We start from the raw sequence: 12,024 nt of genomic DNA on the forward strand, positions 1-12,024 counted from the left end.
AGAATGATGATAACATGATAATAACATGATAAACACATGTTATTTTTATAAAATGTTTTCCACCACAAGATTCTAAGAGGCAGCACCTTTAATAGGTTTATATGTTAGTTTTTACAAAAAACAACCCAGTTCAATTTATGCTTGACTTTTCAGAAGGGTGTGAAAGAAACCTCTGTAAGTTTTCTGCTTTTGGTCACTTGGGTGTTTGTTGATCATGATGCATACACTTAAGTATCTTGTAATTAGGAAGGAGTGTGACCTAGGGTTTAAACCTACCTTATGACCCAAATATAATGTTATATGTCAATTAAATCTCAAGCTGTTTTTTAATTACATAATGAAAAAAAATTTCTTCATGAAAACATTTTTCCTTCCAACCTATTGGATTAGATTCATTCTTTCCTGAATATATCTTTATTTGTTCCTGTTCATTTTTTTATTTGATTGGCATTAATTGATATAGTATTAAATGTATTTTTAATTATTCTCTCTATATATGGTCCCTCCAGATGGGTTGAGATTCCTTGAAGGCAGGACTTCTGTTTCTTCCCTGGACAGTTCCTAGTGGAGTGTTCTAGACTCAGGGGTGCTAAATCAAGCTGAATTATCTAAATCTTATTCTAGTTTTAAGAATCAGATATTTCGTTTTTTATTTTGTTCAGTTATTACTGAATATCTCTTCATATGCAAAAGCTGTCATTTAAAAAATGGGCCTGAATTCCTAGAAATAATATATCCTGCAGGTCTGTTTGTAGTTTGATTGCCAGTAACCCTCTGCCCTTCACAGTGTTCAGTTAGTGGAGTATCTGAATGGCGGCTGGCATGATGATCCTCTGCTCATTTTCTGTGTTTTGAAAAATTGACTAGACATCATTGCTGATGGTTTTACTGTCTCAGGATTAATTCAGTCTTTGCCTCTGCATGGCTTTCAATAATTGTAGGTTCATCTGGAAGCTGTAGGTGTAAGCTGAAGAGTTCCCAGTTGTAAATCCCATGGTAGTCTAGAAATAGTATGCCACCCACTTTCTTTAATGCTCTCTAGTATAAAAGAAGAAAATTAGTAAATTAAGCCCAAAACAAAAATTGAGTTAATCTTTTTTGGCTTCAAAGGGGATTTACAGAAAAAAAAAAAAAAAGAATGGAGCTAAAATAATTTCCTATTTTCCATTACAGCAAACACAAATCCCAGACTATGCTGAGCTTATTGTTAAGTTTCTTGATGCCTTGATTGACACGTATTTGCCTGGAATTGATGAAGAAACCAGTGAGGAGTCCCTCCTGACACCCACTTCTCCTTATCCTCCTGCAGTGCAGAGCCAGCTTAGTATTACTGCTAATCTTAACCTTTCTAATTCCATGACCTCACTTGCAACTTCCCAGCATTCCCCAGGTTAGTAAATGTAATCTTTATATAAATTTGAGCAATAATATTAATATACCAACATCAGGAATTCCCTTGTTATCAGGTTATAGTAGATTTTGCTCCTTTTTATCATGAGGTTCATCTTACATTTTTTCTTTACCTTATAGCTGACTTGAATTTTGTTATTCTATAAAGCTTTCTGCTTTTAAACAGATACAAGATAGTGAAATGTTTAGAATGTTCACATAGTGTTCTAAGGTTGATAAGTTTTTAGAATTTGGGAGGAAGAGCATCCTTTAAGGTACCTTAGCTTGTAAGTGAAGAGAATTACAATTTCCTTACTAGATATACTAGCCTAGCCCTAGGGCTTCTATGTCTCTGGTACAGCATACTGTATGCAAAAAATACACAAAATATGGTAGTACCCCACTTCCCTGTTGCCAGCAACAACTCAACCATCCAGAGGCTAACCTGAAAATCTAGGAAAATCAACAATTAGAAAATTGTCATCTCAGGAAAATAACATCTTGAAGCACATAAGCATATTCCTTGCCATGGAGTCACTCTTAGGTCCACATGGGGAAAGTATGTCAATGCAACATGCTGCTAGAGGTGGATACACTGAAAATAATAGCTAATAGCTTGAACAAGGCTGAGATACACAAAGTGACAGAAATGGCAAACCTATAGTCTTCTGGGCTCATTCAGTGTCAGAGTGAACAGTTTCCTACAATTCTGGTTGACCCTAGAAGTGTTATTCGTTATAGAACTGATGCTATTGTGTGTGATGATGACAGTGGATAGTGAGGGAAAACTTCCATGTGGTCATGTTTTCCACTCGAAGTGATACCCTTCTAAAATGGTGAAAGTTTTAAAAAGGTTTTGTGTTTAAAGTTCCATTATCTGAAAATTTTACACATGAAGCACCGATGTATAGTTACTATACATTATTCTCTTTAAGGTGTTGGCATGGATTTTTTTTTTAAAGCCTTAGTGATGTATTACAACTATTTTGTGATGTTCAAGACACATAAATAGAATCCCCAGTTTATAATCCCAATTTTGCATGAATAAACATACATAGTTTTGAAGGCCTGAAGAACATGGCACATATAATATCCAATCACAAATCATTGTATTAAAATAACTGTATTAAGTTTTGGTTAGCAACAAAGCTTTGGTCAGCAGAGGAAACAAGTTATTTAGTCCAGCATTTATTTATCAATCCCCTTACTGCACCTAGTCAGCTGCTTTTCTTCCTCCAAAAAATAAGAGAAATCTGACCAACTTTTCTTCCGCATATAACCATGGTCATTTGCCCTCTTGTCCCTTACTCCCTAGGACAATGTTTCTCCAGCTACAATCCCAGACCAGCATCAGAATCATTTGGGAACTCGATAGAATGCAGATACTAAGCCCCACCCTAGACTTCCTGTATAAGAAACTCCACAAGGGGGCCCAGCCAGCAGTCTGTTTTAATAAAACACTCCAGGTGATTCTTACACTAGGGTGTGAGAAGCACTGTCCTAGGGTATGCCTGTGGTCTTGCCTCATCATCCGCATTTCAACCATTATAACCAGGGAAAAACTTAAAATATACTTTCTTCTAGATATTGCAGCCACTGAACTCTTTTCCCCCACCTCCGTGCCCCCACAGCCTCCAAATCTTAGCATTTTGGAGCTAAAGAGGACTACAGAGATCATATAGTTCTAGGCTTACAATGTCTGGTGTGATGGGGAAACTGAGGACTAGAAGAGCTAAGGTAATTGCTTTATCACATAGTTCTTATCCAGAACCAGGGCCAGTGCTCTTTCTACCATAGTCACTGTCTTCCATATCTATGACCTGTCCATCAGCTTTCTTCCTTCCCTTTGTTTCCCTGTTTATTTATTTATTGCTGTCTCATTACTTCCACCTGCCTTACCCTAAGTCCACACGGCTTTTTTCTGTAGAGCTCTCTGTTTTCTGCATTACTTGTTTTTTATAAGGTCAGTGACAATGAGAAAATTCATAGACTCTGTCTATAAAGGTAGCAGTACAGGTTCCTCTGCTAGTTGATTAATTGCTTATATCCTATGTCGGTTGTTTAAAAAATAGTCCTACCTTGCATCCTCTTATTTAAAATTGTTTATAAAAATCAGAAAATAGCATATGTGGTTTTGGTTACAGTTTTAAACTAATAATATCACTTCTAGTAGTTTTTAGATGGCTGCTTGAATAGATGACCACAGCCTAGAAGCCTTTGACTATTCTCAGAGGAAACTGAAGCTTTAAAAACAATAGAATTAAGTAGAGTCGTGGTGTTCAGCATTCCCTGGTTCTGAATTGCAAATTGTAGGTCCTCAGTTTGCCAGATTATTTTACTACATGTTTTTGGAAAAAGGGTTTGTCTTTTCGATAGTAATTTCACTTTCCTATGAAACAAACCCATTTTTATCTCTGAGTTGTGAGCTCATCTCCATGAAAGGATCCTGATTTATCTATTTAACTAATTACTGTGCTTTTGTCATTTGCTATTATAGAATACCTCTTTAAGAGTTAATACTTCAAAAAAAAAAAAAAGAGTTAATACTTCATTTATAATGAGATATACTGCTTTGTATCTTTAGCTACATGTAATCTATATTCCTATCTCCTCAATGGAGCTGAGTTTGCTGATATCAAACAGCTAAAAGAAGTGATGACTCTTATCCAGATTCCTAACTCAGCCTAGCATTTCAACTTTCCTGTTTGGTTGTATAAAAATCAGAATAATTCTGTGTCTCCATTCCCATCAGCCAAGTCCCAAGCCGAAACATTTATTTATTTACTTATTTATTTTTAAATATTTTACTTATTTAGAGAGCATGTGAGTGGGGAAAGGGGCAGAAGGAAAAAGGAGAAAGCAGACTCTGAGCTGAATGCAGAGCCCAATGCAGGGCTCCATCCCATGACCTCAAAACCACAACTCAAGCCAAAACCAGGAGTCAGATGCCCAACTGAGCCACCCAGGTGCCCCCCAAACAGATATTTAAAGAAATTTCATGTCACTCCCTGAAAATGGAGCACAAATGTGGCTTGCTATCAAGTTACCCAACATTAATCTGCACCCAGTCTCCTGAGCTTTAAGCTTGTGAAAGAAAAAAAAAGCTTGTGAAAGCTCTGTTGCTCTATTGTCAAAAAGCAAAAGTCACTGAGCTGCTTAAGGCTCAATTGTTAGCTGCAGACTTTCCTTTTCAATGCAAGACTCTGCTTTCTAGATCTTTGGTACTTAGCAGGATCAGCCACTAAGCTGTATTTTCTTTTTGGTCAACAACCAACATTCTCTGCTGTCAAATCAGCTAGATAAGAGATTTATGAACTCCCCACTCCCAAGCATTAAACCTGACTTAAAGTATTACTTTATTTAGGGGATGGAGGTGGGGGTAATTCATCAGCCACCAGCTTTTGAGAAAGTATTGGTTACTTACTTACATAAAGCAATTGTCTCTGAAAATGCATTCTTCTTGACAGATTATCATAGCCCACTTGTCTATCCCCTTAGCACAAGGAAGATTATTTTCTAAATCTATATTTTAAAATGTGTAAATGTCTTCTGACTGCCTCCCTAGTTGAAATTGAACTTGGCATCGTTGGAGCCATCCAGTAGAGTTCAGTGCATGTAAAATCATAGTAACCTTTCAGCCAAATGGACATAAAACTTTGCCTCGTCAGATTTTCCCAAATGTCACTAAGAGAACCCTGAAGAGAATCTATAAAATTAACTCTGATATATAAGAGTATTCCAAATTGGTTTTTCAGTCCCCTGTTAGGTTCAGAGTAGCTGAGCTGTACATGAATGGAAGAACCAGGATCAGAGCTAGAAAATCAAGCTATCCACTTAAAAATGCTGTGTGAATGGAGCTCACTTGCTTAAGGCCAAGTCATTAGTGGCACTCTTAGGTGATGAGCAAGGAAGCCTTTTTAAAGCCATAGTTTTGAATGCTTTATTACCTTTTCAAGTGCAGTGTTCCTGCATCCTCTTTACATGTTAAAGAGCAAGGATACTAGAAATAAAAACCCAGATGGAATTATATGGATTTAGTACTCATTAGAAAATTTAAGTAGATCCACTTACAATGTATTAAATTTTATTTTATACTCTGCCAAGGTTCTCCTAATATTTTTCACACTGTAATTTAATTCAGTAGACATTTGAACACCCATATTGTAGGTATATACTAGGTTATCTAGGATATTTAAAGATGAGAGAGACCCTGGTCAAGGCTTGACAGTTTTTGCTTATGGATTGCAATATTGGGTTTTGAACTAAAGTCTTTACTTCCTTCTAACAAATTCTATATGTACACAAGATCTTTGATTTTAAGTGCAAGATTAAAATGCTCTGTAGAAAATAACCAGAATTCCAGATACTTATCCTATAGAGATTCATTGTAACATTTTTGACCTCAAGAAAATGTGAGATGTGTGTTATAATTATTTTTAAAGATTTATTTATTTATTCATGAGAGAGAGAGCGAGAGAGAGAGGCAGAGACACAGGCAGAGGGAGAAGCAGGCTCCATGTGGGAGCCCGACGCGGGACTCGATCCCAGGTCTCCAGGATCACGCCCTGGGCCAAAGGCAGGCGCCAAACCGCTGAGCCACCCAGGGATCCCCTGTGTTATAATTTTTTGAACAAAACAACCATGTGATCTATTTTAACTGTTTTTTTACTAGAAAAAAAATCTTTTTTTCTTTCCCCTTTGATCAGCTTTATCTTACTGTTAGTATTGGAGGAGGAATTTTTTAGAGCCAAAACCTGTTCAGTTGAAGTTTTGTTTCTCTTTTTAATTCACCTCTTCCGGTTTATTTTGGGACTGTGTCCAAGCCTGTCAGTTATTCACTCACTTTGCTTTTTTTTTTTTAATATTTATTTATTTATTCATGAGAGACACAGAGAGAGAGGCAGAGACACAGGCTCCCTGCAAGGAACCCAATGTGGGACTCAGTCCCAGGACCCCGGAATCACAGCCTGAGCCAAAGGCTGATGCTCAACCACTGAGCCACCCAACGTCCCTCACTTTGCTTCTTAATTGTAGATCTTCCCTTTAGGAAGCTGAGTGGATCAACTAAGCATTACAGGCATTCCTAAACCAGGAGTGCTGACAGCTGTGTGCACAGTGATAGTGCATCGGAACCTTTTCTCTGTGTGTGCACTTATTCTGAGTCCATAACACTCCTAAGATGTTCGTTCACCAGGTTTCAAATGTCTTCCTCTTAGAAGAAACTTAAAGGCCTCTCTTAAGACTACTTAAAATCTCTGAAATGATTTTAATGTTTTGGGAACTGCGTATGGTATCCCTAGACTTGTATTTGGTATTTTCTTAATTTTTTCCATCTTTTTCTGTTATTATTATTTTTTAAAGATTTTATTTATGTATTCATAGAGACACAGAGAGAGAGAGGGGCAGAGGCACAGACAGAGGGAGAAGCAGGCTCCATGCAGGGAGCCTGACGTGGGACTCGATCCAGGGTCCCCAGGATCACACCCGGGCTGCAGGCGGCACTAAACCGCTGCACCACTGGGGCTGCCCTTTTTCTGTTATTATTATCATCCTTTATTTAAGGGAGAAAAGTAATTTTAAACTGGGCAATTGCTTAGTGTAATTTCTGCTAATTTTTCATTTCATTTTTTAATTCTTGACTTTAAATTCTTAATTCTAAAGAAAACGTAAAAACACATCTATCTGTAAAATTGTAAGTTCTAACGTTTATTTATAGAGTGTAATATTTAGGAAATTAATGGTCAGAGTTCAATAATTCAAAAAGATTTCTTCTGAAAACCAGGGATCATAATTGTCCAATATCTACTCATATTTCACCCTTTAAAAAAATCTTGTGGACATCACTCACTTTTGTTTTTCCTTCCATTCTGTGTCTGTGAAGCTTCTCTGCCTTGCTCTAAGTCAGCAGTTTTCATGCAGCTGTTTCCTCATCAAGGTACTCTTTCCTTCTGTCATCTCTGCATGAAATGCCGCTTACCCTGCGCTCATCCTGGGCACATGGCATGAGACTTCATTTACCAACTCCTGTAAGCACAGTTCGGCTTAGTTAGCACCTGAGGCACTTGTAAAACCACTGCTTTAAGGTCTGGTGCTCGCTGGCCCTGCAGGTCCAGGCATCCTGTCTCTGTGAACAAGCTGTTGACACTCCCCCCTGAACCCTGAACACACAGTCCCAGCCCTGGGCAAACACAGCCTATTTAACAGGAAACTCCGGGGAGAGTTATAAATTAAAAAAAAAAAAAAAGGCAGGATATGTGGTTTGAGGAAGACTTTTTAAAGCCTAGGAAATACTTGTCTTTCCCCAATATAAATCCAATCCCAGTATTTCTTTATTTTTTTTTCCAGTATTTCTTTAAAAATTAAAGCTGACTACATACTCTCACCTATGTTTAGAAAAAGGAATATGGTCTTAGGTAATCCCAGTATTTCTTTAGAAATTAAAGCTGACTATGTACTCCATCACCTATGTTTAGAAAAAGGAATATGGTCTTAGGTAGCTCTGAGGACTGAGAAGGAAAAAATGCATTACACTTATATTTAATTTACAAAAGCTACCTTGTCTTCTTTTATTCTTCTATAACTATTATACAGAAAGATTAGACCAAATACAAAAAGTATTGGCAAGTCATGAAAGTACATTAAAAGTCTTGTTAATTCTTATAGTTAAAATTTTGTATATCTAGCTTCAAATACAAATATTTCTAAATGCATATTTAACGTGTCTCCATGAAAGTATTTACTATACCATAAGAACAAACTTTGTTACATTCTAAGAAGATTTATTATATTTTGTGCTTATTCACATTACCTTAAGTACACATTCTAGAATACACATTCTCATGTAAAATTCAAGTACTATGCATTTGTTCTACTACTACTACTTTCTGTACGTCACCTGGTCTTTTTTATTTTAGGCTTTAGGAGCATCTTGATTTTGTAGTAATTATTTTATCTATGTGCAGAAAGCCTTCACGTCGACTGTCTTATCTGATTGTTCTAACAACCCTTTTGAAATAGGCACATCTACTCTTATCCTTAATTGATGGATTAAGAACTAGAACCAAATTAGGTTCTGATCCAACGAAGACTCAAACCCGGGTCTTCTGACATGTTTGCATTGTTGGATGTAACAAATGAACCCTCTGATATGTTTGCCTTCTCATGTATATCATAAGACTTTGCTGACCGGTTTGCCATAGTATATGTGTAATCACCTAAGCAATGCAGTCAGGTAACTTACCAGTGCTCCCATGCAGGTGGTGTGAAATTTGAGTTACTTGTCTTTCACTTCCTGTTGTGTGACTTTTCACAAATTACCTAACCCATTTTTCTTCAGCTTTTCAATAACTAAAAGGGATTCCATCCTTTTACTACTTTATGAAAGTATTAGGTTCCAGTTTGCGGATACCATTTTGGTACTTAAAAATTAGGTGAATTTTTAAAATGAAGTGTTTTATTCTTCAGGCTGGATCTATCCCTAGTTGTCAGAATAAATAAACCCTGATACCTGCCTTCAAGGAACTCATGTTCAAGCAGAGGAGGTAGACATACAACTTCAATAAGTATCATGCACTCTAATCATTTTTCCCACTTGATTTACTAAATTCTGGCCCATAACGCCTTTTATTTAGGAGTTCATCTTTATCTGGAACCACCACAATTCATTGAAGCATAGTGCTTATTAATACACTGCTGTAGAGAATTTCAGCTTCTTCTGTCCTGCATGTTTGTAACTGGCTGCATGTTTGACCACAGACTATCTGTGGGAGAATTTAAACAAGGAAATCGGACCACAGAAATTTTTATCTTTGTTCGTTTAGGTGGTGGCCTCTGGGTGTCCATCATCTCATGGGTTTTTTGGGTTTTTTTGCTTTTGTGCCCACTAAGGGTCAGAGGGGTGAGCGGTATTTAGGGGCCTCCTACAGTAGACCAGAGTACAAAACTGCAGTGGAGCAGCACCAGGGTCTGCTCTCTAATTTAAGATACAGCGTATATCAATGCAGGGTGGATTCTGTCTGCGTTTCAGTAGTCTGGCTGACCATCCGAGAGTTCTTCCTACGGAATGTTAAGACCAGATCCTTCACCAGCATCTTAGAGAGGTTTCTAGATTTCACTGTGGAAGGCAAAAAGAAGGACTGCTGCCAAAATTCTACATGCAAATTATGCTTGGGAACTGAAATGTCAGAACTGGACACCATGATCGCTGCTTCTAACTAACTTGACTTCTCCAAGATGCTGTACCTTGGTATAAATATAATGCATTTCAATTGATTTTTTTTTTTCTTAAAAATGACCCTTCAAGATGTTTATGTCAGCTTCTTTGATCTTTAAAGTAAAACAGCTTTGCTGTGAGGTTGGGAATCAGTTATACCACATTTACCTCTGTGTGGTTTATAGAGTTGGGTCACTGAATAGGAAGAAAATACACATATGAAAACAAGAATTAAGATGAAAACTAATTTGAGAGTAGAAGTAGGACATCATCCTCTCACATAGCAGGGAAGCTTTTGGCTATGAGTGATGGGACTAAGTCGGTGACAATTTAACATTTTTTACTGAAGGAACACATGTTCATTAGGAAACAAAATTAGAAAACTCAGAATAGAATAAAAAAACCACCCATGATCCCACTGCTTTAAGATAACACTGTTTATTAACATTTTAGTACATATACTAGTTTCTTTTCTTGACATAGTAGAGGTCCTAGTATGTGTAAACCTTTTATACCTTGCTTTCTACCCTTAACATTTAGCAAGAACTAAATAAGGCTTTTAACATTTTATTTAGAGGTCTAAAGGTTACTTGCTTAACAGAAAATAGAATATCCTTAGTATTTCTTCAAAGAAATCTTCACCCTAGTGACTTAATCTGTGTGGCCACAATTTCTATAACTTAAATTCTGAAGAATATCAGTGACCAGCAGGCCCTTATCCTCAAAAAAAAGCATTGCCACCTTGCAGTATAATGACAAGCTCCTCCCCAGAGCGAGCTGAATCTAGTAATGGCAAGGCTGTGTCAAAGATGGGCACACAGGAACAAACCCCAGGGTGGCAGATTGCATGCAGAGACCCACAGTCTCTCTTGGTAGTTGTCCACGCTGGGCTTCTCCTGATGGCTGTCTCCTGGTTGTTTTAAACCCCTGTCTTTTTAAATCCTAGCTTTACCTGAATTTTATTGTCTATTGAGAATATGAACCTACATAAAGAACTTTGGACTTGAACTTGTAGGCCACATGCAGATTTAAGGAAATAGAAAGTTAGATGCACTATAAGTTCATGATAATTTCAGATGAAGGAAATTAACTTTTTCCTTTTCCACTCAAAATATGTACCACACCCATGCTTTTGGGTTCTGAATTACAATGATCACATTTAAAAATGGAAGCATTCAGTTCAACCAATATTTATTGAAAAAGATACCAATTAAATAGATCTCACCGGAAAATGAATGATCTTTGCTTTTCTAGGTGTTTTTACTCTCATAGAGGAAATAAGATATATACACAAGTTGTGGTAGCAGAGACAGAGTGTAAGAAATGTAAATGCCTTATAGAAGCAGGGAGAGAAAGAGGGAGACAGTAGCTCTGGCAAGAAACAGCAGAATGCATCGTGAAGGAAATGGAGTTGAGGAAAAAATGGTTCGAATTTCTCTTGTGGAGACAGGCAAGGCGACAGAAACAGCCTGCACAAACACACATCCCAAAGTTCATGGCACCCTGGAGATGATGAGCAGCTTTCTTTCAGTTTTGTTACTTAAAAAAAAAAAAAAAAAAATCACTCTGGAGAAGATGCAAATACACAGGTAGAAGAGAACAAAAATCACTCAGAATTCTGTTAGCCAGAGAAAACTCTGTGAATGTTGTAGTATCTTCCATTAATCTTTCTGCACGTATTGATTGAAAAAGAACAGATTGGAGATGCCGGTCCATTGTATTTGGCTCCTGCAGAGGTGTGGTAGACATTGTTCAGCTGTACCCAGACTCCTACTAGCTTTTCATAAAAAAGCACTAACAAATGCCCAGTGTTCCTTTGAGAAGTTGAAGACAGCAAACCTTTATTGAGCCTATGGAAATCTGGCACTCTGAATTGAATGCAAGGCTGAATCTAAATGATGTGTGGCTTCTAGAAGATCATCACAAATCCATTTCCTGTTCATGAGCCAATAAGTAGATGTGTGGATCTATGTCCATTTTCTATAGCAGCAATACTTTGAAATGGTGCTTTGTCCAAAAATGAGTATTTTTCCTTTCTCAAATTTCCTGTTTATTTTAAAATTCAAATGATATGGTAAGAATAAAGTAAAAATTACTTGAATTAACACCACCCAGAAGTAACAAATTTGGCAAATGTTTTCCTGTCCTTTTTTTTTCCTGTATTTGAAATTTTTTTTCCCCCTACTTCAAAATTAGAGTCATCTTTCTTTATCAGTAAATATCAGCCAGTACTTTATATTTTGATACAAATTGCTAAGATGCTCTCCAGCTTTCTGCTCTCCCACCAAGTCATGCCACAGGTGGGTATAATCAGTAATTATTTGGGTAAATTTTATTGAAGTGTAACAGAAAAGGACACAGATCAAGTTTACAATCTAGTGACCTTTTAAGAAGTAAACATTAAAAAATCCAACATCTAGATT

The 12,024-nt window shown here is 37.0% G+C and overlaps 1 protein-coding gene across 6 annotated transcripts in view; it reads left to right on the forward strand.

Moving 5' to 3' along the window:
- The window catches only part of NF1 (neurofibromin 1), a 265,517-nt gene that overhangs the window by 249,034 nt on the left and 4,459 nt on the right, over positions 1–12,024 (forward strand). For all 6 annotated transcript variants that reach the window (XM_041726981.1, XM_041726978.1, XM_041726976.1 and 3 more), the window contains one exon: positions 1,174–1,390. In XM_041726981.1, the coding sequence (XP_041582915.1) occupies positions 1,174–1,390 (217 nt within the window). The remainder of the gene's footprint in view (positions 1–1,173; positions 1,391–12,024) is intronic.

Source organism: Vulpes lagopus, chromosome 12 (genome assembly GCF_018345385.1).
Source record: "Vulpes lagopus strain Blue_001 chromosome 12, ASM1834538v1, whole genome shotgun sequence".
Taxonomy (NCBI): domain Eukaryota; kingdom Metazoa; phylum Chordata; class Mammalia; order Carnivora; family Canidae; genus Vulpes; species Vulpes lagopus.